Source organism: Podarcis gaigeae, assembly GCF_964106915.1.
Source record: "Podarcis gaigeae genome assembly, chromosome: 16".
Taxonomy (NCBI): domain Eukaryota; kingdom Metazoa; phylum Chordata; class Lepidosauria; order Squamata; family Lacertidae; genus Podarcis; species Podarcis gaigeae.
In genome coordinates, this window is record NC_139693.1 from 36,168,230 (window position 1) to 36,189,061 (window position 20,832).

The 20,832-nt window shown below is 44.5% G+C and overlaps 1 protein-coding gene across 2 annotated transcripts in view; it reads left to right on the forward strand.

Moving 5' to 3' along the window:
- The window catches only part of SLC15A4 (solute carrier family 15 member 4), a 54,911-nt gene that overhangs the window by 3,996 nt on the left and 30,083 nt on the right, over window positions 1–20,832 (forward strand). Inside the window, exons 2-4 of one of the 2 annotated variants that reach the window (XM_083717324.1) lie at window positions 14,954–15,249; window positions 16,124–16,298; window positions 17,036–17,113. In XM_083717324.1, coding sequence (XP_083573450.1) covers window positions 14,954–15,249; window positions 16,124–16,298; window positions 17,036–17,113 — 549 coding nt within the window. The remainder of the gene's footprint in view (window positions 1–14,953; window positions 15,250–16,123; window positions 16,299–17,035; window positions 17,114–20,832) is intronic. The other variant, XM_083717325.1, reaches the window with a different exon arrangement.

A 20,832-nucleotide genomic window follows, 5' to 3' on the forward strand; every position in this document is an offset into this window, starting at 1 on the left:
GATGTTGTGGACCTCAGCAGGTCAAAATAGGAGTTGTAGCCACAAACATAGATGGCACCAGGTTGGGGGAGAGGCACATGGAATTCATCCCTATGGTCTTTGGCTCCACATGACATTCACTCAACACTTCAAGTGGAATTTCCTTTGCATAACCAGCTTGTATGTGTACATGTACGCACATCAACTTCTAAGACATAGGTATTTTCTTCCTGTTTGGGAAAAGGCTCTGTGCAAATAAAAAAAAAACCCATCATGTTCTTTTACCAGCAAAATCTCAGCAAGCAGAAATGGCAGTGGTTGCGTATGTCTTGCAACACACACAACAAAAGACACAAAGCCTTTGTTCTATGGACTCATGTTTGCAACGATAGGAGGAAGTTTTTGGTTTGCGCAGAACTCCTCAGACCGCCGTGATTGAAAGGGAGGCAGGGAAAGAAAAGGAAGATGACATGCTCCAAATAATCTTGATTGAAGATACGGTGCATACTGAGCACATAACAGTTCAAACAAAAGAATGCTAGCTGGATTATAAACCGGGTGGCTTTCGAGAATCCCCAAGGGTGGGAAGTGGGACTTAAGCAGGAAGCAAACAGGAAATAGTTTAATGAAGGAGTGGGTAGTTAATAGGATAATAAACTATTGGATATTAACCTTTTTCTTCTACCCCATTGTTTTCTCCTCTTTGCCGCCCAATTGCCTGGGGTTTTCCTCTTGCTTCATTGGACTCTCAAGAGATAAAGATGAGAAATGTTTTGGGTTTGGGGTTTTTTACAAGGGAAAGGGCAGGGTGAGTGAGGTCTGTCTATCTTCCAACTGAACATGCATTCTTTCCTATGAAGGAAGGTGCAGTGTGAACTTAACCGTTTGACCCAGATTTAAAACAAAGCTGCCCCATCACAAATGAAGTACAGTAATTTTTCAGGGGAAGTAGCCTTCAAATCATGTCCACAGAAACCCTACGCATAAGAGGACAACAAAGAACACAGGAGCTCGATCATGTGGCCAGAAGCGGCTTAGTCATGCTGGCCACATGATCTGGAAGCTGTACGCCGGCTCCCTCGGCCAATAAAGCGAGATGAGCACTGCAACCCCAGAGTTGGCCACGACTGGACTGCACTAATGGTCAGGGGTCCCTTTACCTCTTTATGTGATTGCAGAAGTTCCTTTGTGTGCTTGTCATTTTGAGACTAGTTTAAACTGTCCTATATATATAGAGAGAGAGAGAGAGAGAGAGAAAGAACACTACTTCATTGGGAACAGTATGCTGATTCAGGCATGATTTTCAGAATGGGACATGGCTGGACGTAGGTTCCCCATCTCTGATCTAGATGTTGTTGTTGTTGTTCCCCACCTTTTCTCCTGACAGGGACTCAAGGCAGATTACAGGTAGATAAGAACCGCTAAATGAGGTTCTTTCTCCATCAATTCCTACATGATCTGCTGTTGTATTTAGTCAGAAATGCCTGAGATTGAACCTGGAGCCTTGTGCATTCGACACACGTGCTCTGCCACTGAAATATGGTCCCCCGTACACGCACTTCTTAGTTTCAACCATAAATCACACTTTAAGGACCTGACTTCTCCATTTCCATCATTGCTGTGTGTGTTTCATTTCTTTAATTCCACTTCCCAACCCTGTTGGTTAATCGATTGGGTGCTCCCTGGAGTTTCCGGGATAGATGTGCAAAGAACTGCTAAATCTTTTCAACATCGTTCATGTGCCATTTTATATGTGCGCAACACTGTTGGGTTATAAAAAAAAACCAAATAAATTTAATTTCGCTCTCACAAATTAACTAATGTGGATTTATGTGATTATGTGGGGAAACTCAGCCAGATGGGTGGGGTATAAATAAATTATTATTATTATTATTATTATTATTATTATTATTATTATTATTATTATAGCATAAGCCTCCCACCCTTCTCTCTGAAGGTCACTTTAACTGTCATGTCTTCCAGCAAAGTATCCTGGGATTTGTAGCTTCTGAGACTTGTGAATTCTGCGGTGGCTCTTTTCCCTTCTCATCGAACTACAGTTCCCAGAATCTTCTTGGGAGAAGGAATGACTTACAACTAGTGGGGATATTATAGAGTTCTCCCCTGCCCCACCAACATACAGTGGTACCTCAGGTTACATACGCTTCAGGTTACAGACTCCGCTAACCCAGAAATAGTGCTTCAGGTTAAGAACTTTGCTTCAGGATGAGAACAGAAATTGTGCTCCGGCAGAGCAGCAGCAGCAGGAGGCCCCATTAGCTAAAGTGGTGCTTCAGGTTAAGAACAGTTTCGGGTTAAGAACGGACCTCCAGAACAAATTAAGTACTTAACCCGAGGTACCACTGTAATTCAAATACCTAACCACAGTATGACTTAGGGTTTTTGAAAATATTTTACTGTAGTTTTCTAATGCTGGAAATGTGTATGCAAGTACATAAAAAAGGTACTATAAATATGTTTTTTAAAAAAACACAAAAAAACTAATAAAGAACGTAAAGAAAAAACAGTGTGGAGCATCTGATAATCTGGCCTGTTATAATGCTTCTTTCTTTGCCGGCTTCAGATTTGAACCCAGGTTTCCTGGACACAAAAATCACTGCTTTTACCTAACAAGCAGCAGGACAAATTGTACATTAGTCATGGCGTCCGTGGGGCGTGTTACATAAAATAAATATATTTTGTTGGCATTGTTTTCCCTCCCCACATGCAAACATCTCCACCTGCCTACATTTCTAGGAATGTGTCCTGATGTGAAGGTTGACTCAGTCAAAGAGCTTCATTCTCAAAAAATAGGCTTGGGACTGTGATGTCCTCTTTATCTCCTGCTTCCCTTTTTGAGCAGTGTTGCACTCTGTCCGTTTCCTGTTCTTCTGTGAGACGCGTTTTGATTCCCCCCCCCCCAAACTTTTGCAATTCTGAATTTAGCCCATTCGCCAATGAGGAAGCGAAACTGTCCTTAAAAGACAAAACATGCCAGTCTGAATGTGCAGCTCCAGCCAATCAGGTGGTTCTTCAGCACCACTGAAATGAATGGGGAACAGTGGCTGCACCCGTCTTGTTATTAATTAGTTCATCATTATTATTATTTATGTGAAGACAGGCTCTGGCAGATTGAGCAGACAAGACTAATAGTGGGCTCAACAGTCTTGAACATGGGTAGGCAAACTAAGGCCCGGGAGCCGGAGCCGGCCCAATCGCCTTCCAAATATGGCCCGCAGATGGTCCAGGAATCAACGTGCTTTTACATAAGATGTGTCCTCTTATTTAAAATGCACCCCTGGTTTATTTGTGGGGCATAGGAATTCTTTCATTATTTTTTTCCAAAATATAGTCCAGCCCCCCCACAAGGTCTGAGGGACAGGGGACCGGCCCCCTGCTGAAAAAGTTTGCTTTTTCAGCAGGCGCCATGAAAGAGGTTTCTGCATGTGCCATAGAGGGGGTAGAGGGGGCTCATTCATGGTGTGTGTTATTGGGTTGTTGTTTTTATTTTGATTATATATTTCATGGTTTTATATTTTGATTTTTTTCTGTGAACTGCCCTGAGACCTCCAGGTATAGGGCAATATATAAATTCAATAAATCATCTTCATCATCATCATCATCATCATCCACCTGGAAAGGTAACCCATCTAGGAGAAGGAAAATGGATCCTAAACCTTTGCTGCCTTGTGGAATAATTTCAGGACAAGAAAAGGCTCAGGGGGAAACCCTACACAAGATTAAACTGTTGCAATGCTAACTTTTGCGTGAAACGGGCTGAGCTCAATTTAGTTCTGGAACTTTAAGCAAATTCCTGCACCCAGAACATGCTCAGAGCCATTCTGTGAGAGGTAGACTACAGCACCCAGAATCCTTTGAAGGGCAGGGGAATGTGCTTCAAATCTGCTCTAAAGATTTAGTGTGTACACTGCCTAACTCTTAACCGCTCGCCTGCACTGCTGTTGCTCATCTTCTCAGTAAGGAGTTGTAGAACAAAGCTTGAAAAGCACGGCTTTAAAAATGCAGCTTGCACCTTCTCTATTTCCTTCCCTTTCTCCTGTCCACCATATTTTTGTAACCCAATTCATTGGAACCAATGATGGGGGAAATTGGGTGTAAGCACCCAGGTGACACAGGACTCTTCTTCCATGAATGTTGTTAAATGCATAAATAAACCAACAACCGTGTTACTAAGCAGTGGCGTCTACCCAGCAACCATCCTGGGTTTGCTTTTCACCCAGCCTCCTTGGCACGGGTGCCAAGCTGGAGGAAACGGGACACTTTAATTCGATTAAAAGCAAGTCATGCTTGTTATGGAGCGTGGCCTGGGATTAATATCATGTTGCTCTGCTAAATGCAAGTATTGCATAACTGGGAAAGTTTGAGCAAAATAGATCCCCAGCGATGATTCAGCAGGAAGATCGTTCTGTATTCTGCATTTCGTTTCATTTTTTTCCCTTGCCGAGTTGGAAACTCAGGAAATTTAGCAACTGGTGCAATGACTGGGCATAAGAACTTCAGTTAGTCATCAGTTCCAAACATACATCTGTTTAAAACTGGCATCTTGGGCTCTCTCTGTGTGTGTCTATCCCTGTCACAAATGTTGTTCTCTTAAGGGGTGATTCACCCTAAACAGATGGCCTGTGAGTCTCGGACATATTTTGGGCATGTGCTGAGTAGAGGAATGCAGTGCAAAGGCGCATTAGGAAAGTATCTTCAGCTGCCGTTCTTATTTATTATATTCCATCATTATTTCTATTTATCACCATCTCCTCCATTATAATGTCTGGGGCAAGGAGGTTCTGGGAATTTTGAAAGGATGCTGACAAGCTGGAACTTGCGCCGAGGGTGATGGGCGACCAAGATGATGAAGGGGTCTGGAAACCAAGCCTTTTGCGGAATGGATGAGGGAGTTTGGTAGGCTTACTGTGAAGAAGCCCAAGAGGTGATAGGAGAGCCATCTTCAAACATAAGAGCTGTTTGACAGTAGAATGGATCACCTCCAAAGATGCTCCTTCGTTGGAAGTTTTTAAGCAGAGGTTGAATGGCCATCTGTCAGGGATTCTGTCACCATGATTCCTGCATTTTAGGGGGTTGGACTAGATGAGCCTTGCGAGAGAGGGCCTTTTCGGTGACTGCTCCCAGACTTTTGCACTCCCTCCCTGGAGAAGCCAGACTGGCTCCCTCCTTGCTGTCCTTCCTCTGACAGGTGAAGATGACCTTGTTCCAACAGGCTTTGGCAGGCGCACAGCTTTTAATGAAGGGACTGGTGCCCTGCTGTTTTTATTGTACAGTGGTACCTTGTTTACTGAACAGCTTAGTCGTTGAACAAATCGGTTCCCGAACACTACAAACTCGAAAGTACCGTATTTTTCGCTCTATAAGACGCACCAGACCATAAGACGCACATAGTTTTTGGAGGAGAAAAAAGAAAGAAAAAAAAGATTCTGAATCTCAGAAGCCAGAACAGCAAGAGGGATCGCTGCGCAGTGAAAGCAGCAATCCCTCTTGCTGTTCTGGCTTCTGGGATAGCTGTGCAGCCTGCATTCACTCCATAAGACGCACACACATTTTCCCTTACTTTTTAGGAGGGAAAAGGTGAGTCTTATAGAGCAAAAAATACGGTAAGTGTTCTGGTTTGCGAACGTTTTTCGAAAGTCGAATGTCCGATGCAGCTTTCATTTGAGTGCAGGAATTGGAAGACGTGCCTTGGTTTTTAAATGGTTTTGGGAGTTGAATGGTCCACTGTAATTAATAATAATATGTTATTGTAGTTTGAATAGATTTATTAGATTGTGTGTGTGTGTGGTTAGATAAATCTAATTCTTTCATTGTTGAATGGGTTTTGGAGTTTTTATTTGTTTTTAGTTTTTCTTTTATCTGCAAGCTGCCTTGGAAAATGGGTGGGGTTTAAGTTAAAAAAAAAGGTTAAAAAAGGTAAAACAACAACAACATTCTTCCTGATGTTTAGTCCGAATCTGCATTCTTGTAACTTGAAGCCATTGCCTCAAGTCTTACCCTCCAGAGCAGGAGAAAGCAAGCTTGCTCCATCTTCCATGTGGCAGCCATTCCAATATTTGGAGATGGCTCTCATATCTCCTCTCAGCCTTATCTTCTTCAGACTGAACACCCCCAACTCCCTCAACCGTTCCTCATAAGACTTGGCTTCCGGCCCCTTTGCGGGGAGGGGATGTGGTCTCAGGGGCGCCTCCCGTCTCTGCATTGTGTGGCATAGACACTTAAAAAGCAGGTAAAGCAAAAAAGACCCTTTGACGCGAGTGGCGCTGTGGGTTAAACCACAGAGCCTAGGGCTTGCTGTTCGGAAGGTCGGTGGTTCGAATCCCCGTGACTGGGTGAGCTCCTGTTGTTCGGTCCCTGCTCCTGCCAACCTAGCAGTTTGAAAGCACATCAAAGTGCAAGTAGATAAATAGGTACCGCTCCAGCGGGAAGGTAAACGGTGTTTCCGTGCACTGCTCTGGTTCGCCAGAAGCGGCTTAGTCATGTTGGCCACATGACCCGGAAGCTGTACACCGGCTCCCTCGGCCAATAAAGCGAGATGAGTGCCGCAACCCCAGAGTCGGCCATGACTGGACCTAACAGTCGGGGGTCCCTTTACCTTTAGCATGAATGGGGAGAGTGGTCTTCCACATGAGGGGGGTCCAGTACATGGGGCCCCTTTTCACACCAGCCAAACTTCAGCTGGTGAAGTGGGGAGGCCACTGGCCAGTGTGTTTGCGTATGGACCAGCCACTGGGGTTGTCGGAAGTGCCCGGGGGGCACCTGCACAGCCCCCAGATCGAGACAAACACAGCATGGGACGGTCATAACTCTTCAGTCCCGTTGAGCAGCAGTGACACATAACCGAAAATATGTGCACACTCAAAGAGCAGAGTAAAGCTGGAAGCTGAGGCTATGAGGTGTGGCATTTAAGTAATTTATTAAACAATACAGTGGTACCTCTGGTTGCGAACAGGATCCGTTCCGGAGCCCCGTTTGCAACCAGAGAAGAACGCAACCCACGTCTGCATGTGGCGGGTCGCGATTCGCCGCTTTTGCGCAAGCCGTGATGTCATTTTGATCACCTGCACATGCACTAGCAGCAAAACCTAGAAGTAACCCATTCCATTACTTCCGGATTGCCATGGGACACAACCTGAAAACGCTCAACATGAAGCGTCTTTAACCTGAGGTATGACTGTATATACAAGACAAAGCAATCATGGCGTCCTCTTACATCTTCTCCAAAAGAGAGAGAAAAACAAAAAACAAAACAAAAGTACAATACAATGGAAGAGATAGGACTGGCTCCTGTTTCCCACACTTTCCAAGCATGGAATGTAAACACAGACATGTGATGTGACAATCACACATCCAGCAACGGGAGAGAAGGGTGGGTGACTCAGGGTGTGAAGCCCCATGTGGCTCTCATGCTTCGTTTCTGCATATGGGGGGGGGGAGCATTCATATGAACCCCCGTTAAGAGAACCACCTTCATAAACCAGCCAGCAGGGTCCATCCATTGCATAGCCAAGGCGTATTCCGGACAGCAGGCAATGCAGACCCCTCACAACATGGATTTGGGGAGGGGTGGGTGAGATGCCCAGCTAGTGCGGTTCTTGCAAAGATATGGCTGCTTTAAGCGCACGCAGGTCTGAGCCTCGTTTCGGCTGTGAAATGGTGGGAGGTTTACGGCAGAGCTATAAACTCTGGTCAGCAGGGAACTATATTTTGCATCTCTCAGTTCCTCCTCGCGGGGAGTTGCTGCACAGCTGCTCCTCAGTGGCTTCCCGGAATTGCTGTGGTCTTACTTTCACCAGTGTGGCAGAAACAAAGGGTGGTAGAGCACCTGCATGCTCCCCGGTTCATTCCCTGCCACCCCCAGGTTTGGGAGGGGAGAGAGACTCCGGTCTGAAACCCTGCAAAATCACTGTCGCTCTGACTTCCTGCGGGTTCTGATTTGGGATTGAGCGATTCCCTGTATTTTTCCTCTTAGAATAGAGTTGGGAAACCTCAGGCCCTTGGTATACTCTCCTCAGGCCACATGCTCACTGCCCCTTGCTTTGCACCCTCCTTGAGTGTTTTTGCCTGACTGGGATGTGTCCAAACTCTGGTGATGCCTCTTGCTTGTCTGAATGAGGAATACAGAGGGATGGGGCAGTGTAGATAGAAACCAGCTTATGGTACAAAAGGTAAAGGGACCCCTGACTGTTAGGTCCAGTCGTGGATGACTCTGGGATTGCGGCGCTCATCTCGCTTTATTGGCGGAGGGAGCCGGCATACAGCTTCCAGGTCATGTGGCCAGCATGACTAAGCCGCTTCTGGCGAACCAGAGCAGCGCATGGAAACACCGTTTACCTTCCCGCAGGAGTGGTACCTATTGATCTACTTGCACTTTGATGTGCTTTCGTGTGTTTTTTTAAAATAAATTTTTATTGAAGTTTCCATAGATTTTTAACACACCAACCAAGCACAATAACAAACAAAAAAGAAAAAAGACATTATAAGAGATACAAACAATAAACACATATAAATTCAATTTACACTTTCTTGTGGCTTACTTTCCCGACTTCCTCATACCTTCCCTTTCTGTATTCTAATTTCTGATAAAGTTATCAGCAAATCCCTCCCTTACTTTTAACTTAATTTCAATATTATTTATTTTCTTTAAATTATCCCTTACCGCTATTAACCTCTTATTTTATAATCCAGCGTCATTCTAACATTCCTTAATTTTACAGTATTTCTTTAAATAGTCCTTGAATTTTTTCCAATCTTCTTCCGCCGTTTCTCTTCCCTGGTTTCGGATTCTGCTCGTCATCTCTGCCAGTCCCATATAGTCTATCACCTTCATCTGCCATTCTTCCACGGTGGGTAGGTCTTGCGTCTTCCAGTACTTTGCGATGAGTATTCTTGCTGCTGTTGTAGCATACATAAAGAATGTTCTATCTTTCTTTAACACCAATTGGCCAACTATGCCCAGGAGGAAGGCCTCTGGTTTCTTAGGGAAAGTGTACTTAAGTACCTTTTTCAATTCATTATAGATCATTTCCCAGAAAGCCTTAATCCTTGGGCACGTCCACCAAAGGTGAAAGAATGTTCCTTCGGTTTCTTTACATTTCCAGCATTTATTATCGGGCAAATGGTAAATTTTTGCAAGCTTGACTGGGGTCATGTACCACCTATAAATCATTTTCATAATGCTCTCTCTCAGGGCATTACATGCCGTGAATTTCATACTTTGATGTGCTTTCGAACTGCTAGGTTGGCATGAGCAAGGACCGAGCAACGGGAGCTCACCCTGTCGTGGGGATTCGAACCGCCGACCTTCTGATCGGCAAGTCCTAGGCCTGTGGTTTAACCCACAGCAGTACTAAAGGTAAAATGTATGTTCAGCACTTGGCACAACTTTGCCTCTGCCCACCACTGGGATGTTGCCCCCAGATGGTCACCTGGCAAAGCATGTAGGCTGAAAAAGTCCCAATTCCTAATAAATGTTCTGATCTAGCTTTCTTCTCCCTGCCTTGCTAGTCTGTGTGTGTGCAACTCGGGTTTTTGTACGGAGGAAAGTTCAGTTATTGAACTGCATGTTAACAGCATAATACAGCGTCCAAAAACAAAACAAAAAACCTAATCTAGGCTGCATCAGGAGATGCAAAATGCCCAGATCAGAGGATGCAATAGTTCTGCCTTGGTCAGACCACATCTGGAGCACTGTGCTCAGTTCTGGGCACCAGAGTTTAAGAAGGGTACTGACAAGCTGGAAGATGTACAGAGGAAGGCGAACAGGATTATCCAAGCACCTGGAAGCCAAGCCTTTTGAGGAATGGTTGGGTATGTTTAGGGTGGAGAATAGAAGGTATGGTGGTTGTGGTTGTTGTCGTTTAGTCGTGTCCGACTCTTTGTGACCCCATGGACCAGAGCATGCCAGGCACTCCTGTCTTCCACTGCCTCCCGCAGTTAAGTCAAACTCATCCTGGTAGCTTCGAGAACACTATCCCACCATCTCATCCTCTGTTGTCCCCTTCTCCTTGTACCCTCCATCTTTCCCAACATCAGGGTCTTTTCCAGGGAGTTTTCTCTTCTCATGAGGTGGCCAAAGTAGTGGAGCCTCAGCTTCAGGATCTGTCCTTCCAGTGAGCATTCAGAGCTGATTTCCTTAAGAATGAATAGGTTTGATCTTCTTGCAGTCCATGGGACTCTCAAGAGTCTCCTCCAGCACCATAATTCGAAAGCATCAATTCTTCGGTGATCAGCCTTCTTTATGGTTTCATACATCACTACTGGAAAAACTATACGGACCTTAGTTGGCAAGTTGATATCTTTGCTTTTTAAGATGCTGTCTAGGACGTCTCTATTTTCATCAGAGAAATTTTGGAGGGTATGGTGTCGCAAACCACCTCCCATCATCCCTGACTGCAAGCCATGCTGGATGGAGCCAATGGGAGCTGGAGTAGCCATCTTCAAATGGGCTGTCATCACTTTCCCCAAAGATTTCTGGGAACTGTAGTTCAGAATGGGTGCTGAGACTTGTTAGGAGACCTCCGTTGCCCCTCACAGAGCTACAAATCCCTGCACCTTCAAACGACAGTTCCCAGGGTTCTTTGGAGGAAGTCATGTGTTTTAAAAGCCTTTGGTCAAGAGTAGGGGGACCTGCAACCCCCGTGGTGTTGCTGGAATGCAGCTCCCATCATCGCTGACCATTAACCATGCTGGCTGGAGTCGAACACATCGGGAGGGCAACAGGCTCCCAACCCCTGGTTTAAAAGCTAGCCAACAATTGGTGGTGTTCTTAGACAGAAAACAAAAAACACCCGTGGTTGACAACCTTGTGCTCAGGCTCATCAAGCTGTAGATTTCAGTCTAGTCACCAGATATGTGCTTTTGAACATCGGAAGCAATTCCCTACTAGAAAGGGGCTGCTTAGAGGACTTTGGTATCTGCTGGAGTCCTGCTGTTATGGCACTTTAATCTCGCTGCAGATGGGGCAGATAACCCCAATTAGAAAAGCCAGGCTGATTGGAAATTGCAGAGTTTGGAGAAATTAAAAGATAAAGTGCGAGATTGGTTACATTATGCTCAGATTAAAGAGGCTTTTAATTTGGATAAAAAGTTAGGATTCCAGGTGGAAAAATCGAAACTGGAAACAGAATTGTTAGAACCTAAGACTAAGCTACTCTCAAGAATGTATAATTTGCTGCTGAGGTGGAACACACAGGATGAAACGGTTAAATCAGCTATGATAAAGTGGGCACAGGATATTGGGTACAACATTATGTTTGCTGACTGGGAGAAGTTATGGACCACCGGTATGAAGTTTACGGCATGTAATGCCTTGAAAGAAAACATTATGAAAATGATATATAGGTGGTACATGACCCCAGTCAAGCTAGCAAAAATATACCACCTGTCAGATAATAAGTGTTGGAAATGTAAGGAAACTGAAGGAACGTTCTTTCACCTCTGGTGGACTTGCCCCAGGGTTAAGGCCTTCTGGGAAATGATATATAATGAGCTGAAAAAGGTATTTAAGTATACCTTCCCTAAGAAACCAGAGGCCTTCCTTTTGGGCATTGTTGGCCAGAGGGTGTTAAAGAATGACTGAACATTTTTTATGTATGCAATGACAGCAGCAAGGATACTTGTCGCCAAATATTGGAAAACTCAAGATTTGCCCACGCTGGAAGAATGGCAGATGCAACTGATGGACTACATGGAGTTGGCAGAAATGACTGGCAGAATCCGAGACCTGGGAGAAGAAGCAGTGGAGGAGGACTGGAAGAAATTCAAGGACTATTTACAAAAATATTGTAAATTATATGAGTGTTAAGAAGGATGAGAGATTCGAAAACAACAGGGCACCATAAACCTAGTTGAAAAGATTATGAGAATGAGTGAACTGTATGAGAATAATAAATTTTGAATAAATACTATGTTAAAATTAGGTATTTAAGATCTAGATAAAATATTCAAAGTCGGGGACAAAATATTGAAAATGTGTATAATAAGAATGGAAATAAGGTGATAAGTTGCTGGCTAAAGTTTTATTTGTGGAATGCAGGAACGGGAGATGTGAGGAAGTCCAAAAATGAAGAAAAGATGGTTATTACAAGATGCTAGATTTTATATTTGTTATATTTGTTTCTTTTTGTTTGTTTTTTGTCTATTCTGTTTTCTTTTTTCCTTATTGTATCAACAAAATTCTTAATAAAAAATTAAAAAAAAATTAGAAAAGCCAGGCTGTTCTTAGGCTGCATTCAGACAGCACTTTTATTCCTGACATTTCCTTACCTGACCATTTCCACGTTTTACGTGATCTTTCACACATCGTGAAATCCACTTCTGGGAATCTAGCAGAAGCTCATCGCCCATGTTAACCCTGCAAAATCATGTGCTGTAACTTTCCTGCTGTTTTATGGTGGCTCACAGCATGTGACAGAATTTGGGGGACTTATTTTCCGGCATGCAGATCCTTCCCCCCATTTTCATGGGGAGCAGAAGCACACATGGGCATAAGAGAAGGGGACGTGTCCGATAACATCTGCTGTGGTGCCTTACTGGTGTGGATGAAATTTAGTGTGCCATGGCTCTGTAGATCAATCAGACAGCTGCAGTTTCATAAGGCAATAGTTAAGGCAGTGCAAAAGGTACATGAGAAACCTGGGCAAAAGTACTAGCGTGATCACCAGGAAAACTAAGGCAGTAAACCCCAAGTCTGAATGCACACTTAGATTCTTAATCTTGCGTGGGTTCTTAGGAACATCACCAAGTTAATACTGACTTGCTTGCTATTTTCTATACGGCCCTCCGTTTGAGGATCACAGGATGGTTTACAAGACAGGCAGCTCCCATTTAGTGTGGGGTTACGTCTCAAGGCACCACACGGCTCAGTGAAATCGCATATATTTGTTTTTTTGTTTTTTTAAAATATTTTTATTGCTTTTAAGAAATACAGAAAAAAGAATAAAGAGTAGTTATGAGAAAATAGAATAGAAGAATAACAAATTTCCATATTCTTTTTCCATCCAATCTAAAGGACTTCCCCACATCCTCCAAACCCTGCGTTCCCTGTCTTATAAAACATCAGCAATTTGTTAACTTATTTCAAAACTTATTGTATCTTCCATTTTATCATGTTCCCTAATTTCAATTTTACTGTAACTCAATTCTTATATGCTTTGTATTAAACACAATAAAGTTGTTTCATTATTTTACCTCTGAATTCTTGTGTCTCAATTTTCATTTCATTAACTTACATTTGCTGAAGCTAGAGTTTCCTGAAAAGTGCATTTTTTAACATTCATACAGCTTATGGTGTTTTTTCAAATAGTCCTTAAACTTTTCCCAGTCCTCCTCAATTGTTTCTTCTCCCACGTCTCGGATTCTGCCAGTCATTTCAGCCAATTCCATATAGTCCATCAACTGCGATTGCCATTCCTCCAGCGTGGGTAAATCTTGTGTCTTCCAATATTTTGCGATCAGGATCCTTGCTGCTGTGGTTGCATACATGAAAAAGGTTCTGTCCTTCTTAAGCACTCTCTGGTCCACCATGCCCAGAAGGAAGGCCTCTGGTTTCTTAGGTAAGGTAAATCTCAGTACCTTTTTTAGTTCATTATGGATCATTTCCCAGAAGGCCTTCACTTTCGGGCAGGTCCACCAGAGATGAAAGAATGTCCCTTCCGCCTCTCCACATTTCCAACATTTATTGTCAGACAGATGATATATCTTAGCTAGCTTGACTGGGGTCATGTACCACCGGTATACCATTTTCATAATATTTTCCTTCAAGGCAGTGCATGCCGTAAATTTCAAACCGGTGTTCCATAACCTTTCCCAGTCTACAAACATAATGTTATGCCCCACATCCTGAGCCCATTTTATCATAGCGGATTTGACTGTCTCGTCCTGTGTATTCCACTTAAGCAGCGAGTTATACATTCTCGAAAGTAGTTTACTTTTTGGCTCTAACAATTCAGTCTCTAGTTTCGATTTTTCCACCTGGAATCCAACTTTTTTATCTATTTTAAATACCTCTTGAATTTGCGCATAGTGCAGCCAGTCTCGTACCTTAGTTTTCAATTTCTCCAAGCTTAGCAACCTCCAATTGTCTCCAATTTTTTCAATTATTTCCCAATATTTAGGCCAATGGGCCTCCATGTTAAGTCTCTTACGTGCCTTGGCCTCCACCGGTGATAGCCACCTCGGAGTCTTACTCTCCAATAAGTCTTTATATTTTATCCAGACCCTCCAAATTGCTCTTCTGACAATATGGTTTTTAAACAATTTGTGCACTTTAACCTTGTCATACCACAAATATGCATGCCACCCAAACGCATTGTCAAACCCTTCCAGATCTAGGACGTCAGTGTTCTCCAATAAAACCCAATCTTTCAACCAGCAGAAGGCTGCAGATTCATAATATAGCCTCAAGTCTGGCAGGGCAAATCCCCCTCTTTCTTTCGCATCAGTTAATATTTTAAACTTTATTCGGGGCTTTTTGCCCTGCCAAACAAACTTAGAAATATCCTTCTGCCACTTTCCAAAACATTCCACCTTGTCCACGATCTGTAGGGCCTGAAACAAAAATAACATTTTCGGCATATATTTGAAGCACCGTCACAAAAGCCTGCAAGCACCCCATTCCACCCCTTTTTGTGATGATTTGGGATCGCTTTCTGAGATGGCGCAATAAGTGTGTGCATGGCTGAGCGCGTGTTGAACACATGTAAATGGAGCCTTGACTGTATAAAACCACAAACGTACATAACATAGTAACAAACAAACACAACTGGTCCCCTCCCCAAAAAAACCCCACTTTCTCTGATGCTCTTGGATTTTCAGAAGCATCACAAATGCAATTAAAACTGAATGGGAATGCATTGCTCTTGATTAGGCGTTTGTTTTGGCGAATAGTTATTGACTTGTAGGTTGTTTTTTTACGGAGGAGATTTAAGAACAACAACAAACTCTCGTGCAGGTCAAAGACCGGGGCCCCGAAGCCACACGAAGGTTTTTCAACTGGTTTTATTGGAGCATAAACTTGGGGGCCATCGTATCCTTGGGAGGCATCGCGTACATCCAGCAGAACGTGAGCTTTGTCATCGGCTACATCATCCCAGCTGTCTGCATCGGGGTGTCCTTCGTCGTGTTTCTCTGTGGCCAGAGCTTCTTCATCACAAAGCCCCCTGACGGCAGCGCCTTCACAGACATGTTTAAGATTCTAGCTTATTCATGTTGTTCCCGGAAGAGGCCTGAGGAATACTCCAGCAATAGGTAGGTAGTGGGGATTTCCCCCCTTCTAGGCAGTGTTCAAAATTCCCCAGGCGCGTTTTGTGACTGGCGTGGGTCCAGTAGCAACTATGTGGAGATCTCTTGAGGCCATCTTGTGACTGTCCTTCCTGGGGCCTGATGGAAGTTGTCGTTTAGCAGCAGCCAGAGGGCCAAACCTACCCTAGAATGTGACAGGATGTTGGGAAACTGATTCATACGGATGCACTCACACACATTGTGCTATCCAAGGGAAAGAAATCTTAGGCGAGCTTAGTTGCCCGATTAAATAAGCATGAGTGTTTGCTTGTTATCGAAAGGAATGTCCTGCCTATGTCTAAGATAATTGAAGGCAGATTAACGACCCATAAAGTAATAATTTGTAAAAAAAAAATACATAATGTTGAGAAGAATGAGCAATTAGCAGCCATGCAATAAAGCACACTTTGGAAGATTGAAAAGGCAGCAGTAGCATAAATGGTTTTAAGAGAAATATTCTGCAAACACTGGATGGAGAAGAACTTCAGCTGGCTGCTGCTGCAGAATCTCTGTCTCAAAAGAGAGAGCGTGTTTTTAGATGCTGTGCACCCATATTGGAGAAAACTTAGAAAACATCTTTGGCTTTGGGAGCGTTTGGATGCCGTTTTTGAGCCAAGATGGCGGACTGAACCTTTCAAAGCTGCACTGATTTTAAACCCATTTTTGTATGATAGTTGTAAACACTGATTTCCAAACTGCCCTGATTTTGTTTGTTTGTTTCTTAGAACTCCCAAGCAACACTGGGGATGGGGCTGCTAGTATACTATACAGGTTTCCCAAAATTTCCAGTTTTGCTGTGTTGCAGTCCTTTGGATCCATCTCCCTTCTTCCTTCTTTCAAGTAGAGACACCCAAGGGGTACTTCATCAACCAGCTCCCAAACAAAGCCTCTTCGAGATGGCCAAATCATCCCATGGAGGGCCATTCAGGGAAGATAAAGTTGAGGATGTGAAAGCGCTGGTCAAAATCATTCCAGTCTTCTTGGCCCTCATACCTTACTGGACGGTCTATTTTCAGGTTGGTGAACAGGGCCCAATTCGGTTTTTGGTTCCTGTAAGTCAAGAGCAGCAAGGGGGCTAGATATGCCACCTAAACAGTCTTTGGCTGTTAGTGCAGAGGGTGAAAGTCCTTGACGTATTGAGATGGAGCCGCGGATGCCAGTCATAAAATGGCTGCCGCAGGAGTGTGGCATGACGCAAAATGGCTGCCGCGTCTAAAAAAAGTAGAAAAAGAGGCAAGAGCACAAAATAGATTGCAGGGAAGCCCAACAATGCCTGGGTCTGTTTGCAAATCAATTGCTTTCAAGGAGAAAAAGTGTGTGTTTCTAGGGACAAGCAAGTATTTGCTTCCCATGTTGACATCAGCCAATAGAGTGTAAGCTGCTTGGGGCAGGGACCCTGCACTCTGTAAAGAGTCATTGATGGGACCCTTGTCAGGGATGGGAGGCCTGTGGTACTCTGGGTGTTCATAGACTCCAGGGCCTTCCTCTTCCGTCCATCATGGCCAATGGTCAGGGATGATGGATGAGGTATAGTCCAGGCATAGGCAAACTCCAGCCCTCCAGATGTTTTGGGACTACAACTCCCATCATCCCTAGGTAACAGGACCAGTGGTCAGGGATGTTGGGAACTATAGTTCCAAACCATCTGGAGGGCCGGAGTTTTCCTATGCCTGGTATAGTCCATTGACATCTTGGAGGGGCACATGTTCCGACTTCCAGCAGAATATAAACAATTTCCTTTCTTTCACTTCAGATGCAGACAACGTATGTCCTCCAAAGCCTGCACTTGAGAATTCCCCAGTTTTCAAACAGCACCTCAAACAGCCATACGGTAAGTGGTCATGTGGATACCCCAGTTTCCCTGCAGGTTGGCTTCCTGGGTTACAGTTTCATAGCATGCAGGTGGGATTGGGGGGGGGGGAGCATGATGAAGAATCAAAACAGAAAGGGGGGGAACAGACTCTGTCATTTAGTGGTCCGAGATGCGATCTCTTCCGGAGTGACCTCCTCCTCCTTTGTTGTAACTGTAGGCAGAGATAAGAGACAACACTAATTTAATGATCCTCAGAGGCATGGGAGAGTGTTCAGGCATACTGTTAAAATAATAAATGGTACCACTGAGCATTATCCTACCTTTTAAAGAATCCTTATCTATTAAGCCCCATCTGCAATATGCATTTAAAGCAGAATCATAACCATCTTTCCCCAAAGAATCTTGGTGGGGGGGTGCAGTTTGTTAAGAGTGCTAGGAGACCACTATCACCCTCACAGAGCTAGAATGAGCAGAGTGATTTAATAATTAATAATAATAATATTTATACCCCACCCATCTGTCTGGTTTTCCCAGCCATTCTGGGCGGCTTGCAACATACCTAAAAACATAATAAAAACACCAATCCTTAAAAACTTACCAAAACAGGACTGCTTACATATGTCTTCTAAAATCAGATAGTTGTTTATTTCCTTGACATCTGATGGGAGGGCGTTCCACAGGGTGGGCGCCACTACCAAGAAGGCCCTCTGCCTGGTTCCCTGTAACCTCACTTCTCGCAGTGAGGGAACCGCCAGAAGGCCCTCGGCGCTGGACCCCAGTTTCCGGGCAGAACGATGGGGGTGGAGATGCTCCTTCAGGTATACTGGACCGAGGCCATTCAGAGCTGTAAAGGTCAGCACCAACACTTTGAATTGTACTCGGAAACATACTGGGAGAAAGTGAAGATCCTTTAGGACTGGTGTGATGTGGTCCTGGCGGCCACTCCCAGTCATCAGTCTAGCTGCCGCATTTGGGATTAGTTGTAGTTTCCGAGTAACCTTCAAAGGTAGCCCCACATAGAGTGCCTCTCCCAAGGGAACTCTGGGAATCGTAGCTCCGTGAGGAGAAAGCTCAGCAGATGCCCCTTTTTGGTTCCAGAATGCATGCAAATGGACACTGGCAGACATCCATGGGATTATCCAGGATCATTCCCTCAGGCTCTTCCCCAGATATATCGTTACCTCTATCGCTTATCTCTGCATATCTCTCTCTCTATACATATCTGGACTGGCATGTGTGATAATAATAATAATAATAATAATAATAATAATAATAATAATAATAATAATAAATAATTTTATTTATACCCCGCCCTCCTCAGCCAAGACCGGGCTCAGGGCTGCTAACAACCAATAATAAAAACAAGTTGATTAAAATACAAATTTAAAGATTAAGATACAATGTTAAAACAATTAGTGAGCAATCTCATCATAGGAGGAGAAAGAAAAAAGAAAAAGGGGGAGGGAATCAAACTGATTCTGAGCCAAAGTCCAGGTGGAACAACTCTGTCTTACAGGCCCTGTGGAAAGAGATCAGATCCTGCAGGGCCCTGGTCTCAAAAGACAGAGCGTTCCACCAGGCCGGAGCCAGTGTTGAAAAGGCCCTGGCTCTGGTTGAGGCTAATCTAACTTCATCTAGGGTGTTGCTGTATGTGGACCTTAAGGTCCTCTGTGGGGCATACCAGGAGAGGCGATCGCCTAGGTACAAGGATCCTAGGCCGTGAAAGGCTTTAAAAGTCAAAAGCAGCACCTTAAATCTGACCCTGTACTCCACCGGGAGCCAGTGCAGCTGGAAAAGCACTGGGTGAATATGCTCCCATGGCAGAGACCCCGTGAGAAGCCTTGCTGCAGCATTCTGCACCCGCTGGAGTTTCTGGGACAGCTTCAAGGGCAGCCCCGCGGAGTGCCCATTTTAATAAAGTAGAAATTCAAACTCCACTGGCACACATCAGGATTGTGCCCATGTTACACACAGGGAGCCTTGTACCCACATTCTGGTTTAGTAATGCCCTTTTGATGACACCGCTCCTGCAGGTTGCTGAATGATTAATCAGTTTTGTTGGGAAGGCACAGAAGTTGGAAAGGCCAGGGGGGGCTCCTGTCTCTGTGGGCGACCCCTAGTCCTAGGCTCATCCCCCCTTCCTAAATGGTTCAGCTCACCTCCTTATCACCCTAATAACCCAAATTCATAATGTATCGTGGTTTTAATGCAGTATTCATAAATGACGTGTTTGATCCAAAAAGCTAACCTGCTTAATATTAACATGTCAGCAATTCCGAGCAATTTGGAAGAACTGCATCACAAGGAGCCGCTGAACTTCAACGTGGGTGGGCAGAACTTCCAAAGTTGTAAATAAAGTTCTGAGTGTATAAGTTTCAGGCTTGTATCTCAACTTTGAATTCTGAGTGGCTGGGGTTTTTTTAAGACTCGTTTTAAGCCTGATGTTGCAACCAGCATCAACCCCCTAAATCCCTAGGCCTGTATTTTGACTTTAAATTCTGTTTGGGTTTTTTATTTTACTTCATTGGACTTGTTTTAAACCTGGTAAAGGTACAGGGACCCCTGACCATTAGGTCCAGTTGTGACCGACTCTGGGGTTGCAGCGCTCATCTCGCTTTATTGGCCAAGGGAGCCAGCGTACAGCTTCCGGGTCATGTGGCCAGCATGACTAAACCGCTTCTGGAGAACCAGAGCAGCACACAGAAATGCTGTTTAACTTCCCGCTGGAGTGGTACCTGTTTATCTACTTGCACTTTGATGTGCTTTCGAACTGATAGGTTGGCAGGAGCAGGGACCAAGCAATGGGTCTCACCCCGTCGCGGGGATTCGAACTGCCGACCTTTTGATCGGCAAGTCCTAGGCTCTGTGGTTTAACCCACAGCGTCACCCGCATCCCTTTAAACCCGATGGGTACTTCCAAATTCATGTAAGCAGTTGCATCACCCCACCAAACTCCTAGCATTGTGCTCTCCACACCCCTGAGAAAGGTGCCACACCTGATTCTTTCAGGACCAAATGGACAGGGGTTTCCACTTCCATGACAGGTTCTGGCTGTCATGGTGTGGGAGGTACATCACCAGAGTTTTTGCTACCAAGGGAGGGGAGAGGAACCTATGGCCTGCCAGATGTTGCTGGACTACAACTGCCTTCGTCCCTAACCATTGAGCATGCTGGCTGGGGCTGAAGGGAGTTGGAGTCCGAGAACATCTGGGGAACCTGTGCACTACTGGCGACCCTCATTCGGAACCTCCTTCTCCGTGAGAGAAAAACAGATTCTCTACTTTTATTTATTTATTTATTTATTTATTTATTTATTTATTTAAAGAGCAACTCCTCTGTACAGCTGAGGGACTGGGTTCCACAGGTGCCTTGCCTTTCCAGAATTTCTGGGGCTGCAGCTTACTGGCCTACATTTTCTGAAGCGGAATATTTAACCACCGTCGTAAGAATCCACACGGGCTTTTAAGTAGACGGCCCTGGCAAGGTTTTCGGGTTTTAATCGGATGCCTTTGTGCCTCTGTGGATCGAACTTTCCCGGTGGTTGCTGGGCTTGTGGAGTGGGCAGCGTTTTCAGTTTCCAGTCGGCCTGTACCGTTGTCTTGTCAGTAGCAGTCTTAATGAATGGCAGAACAACTACCATTGCCTCTGAGGGCATTTCAAGAAGGGTGAGACGCAGAGGCTGAAAACACAGCCTGTGTGTGTTTGCATGTGCATAGATATCTTTATTATTATAAAAG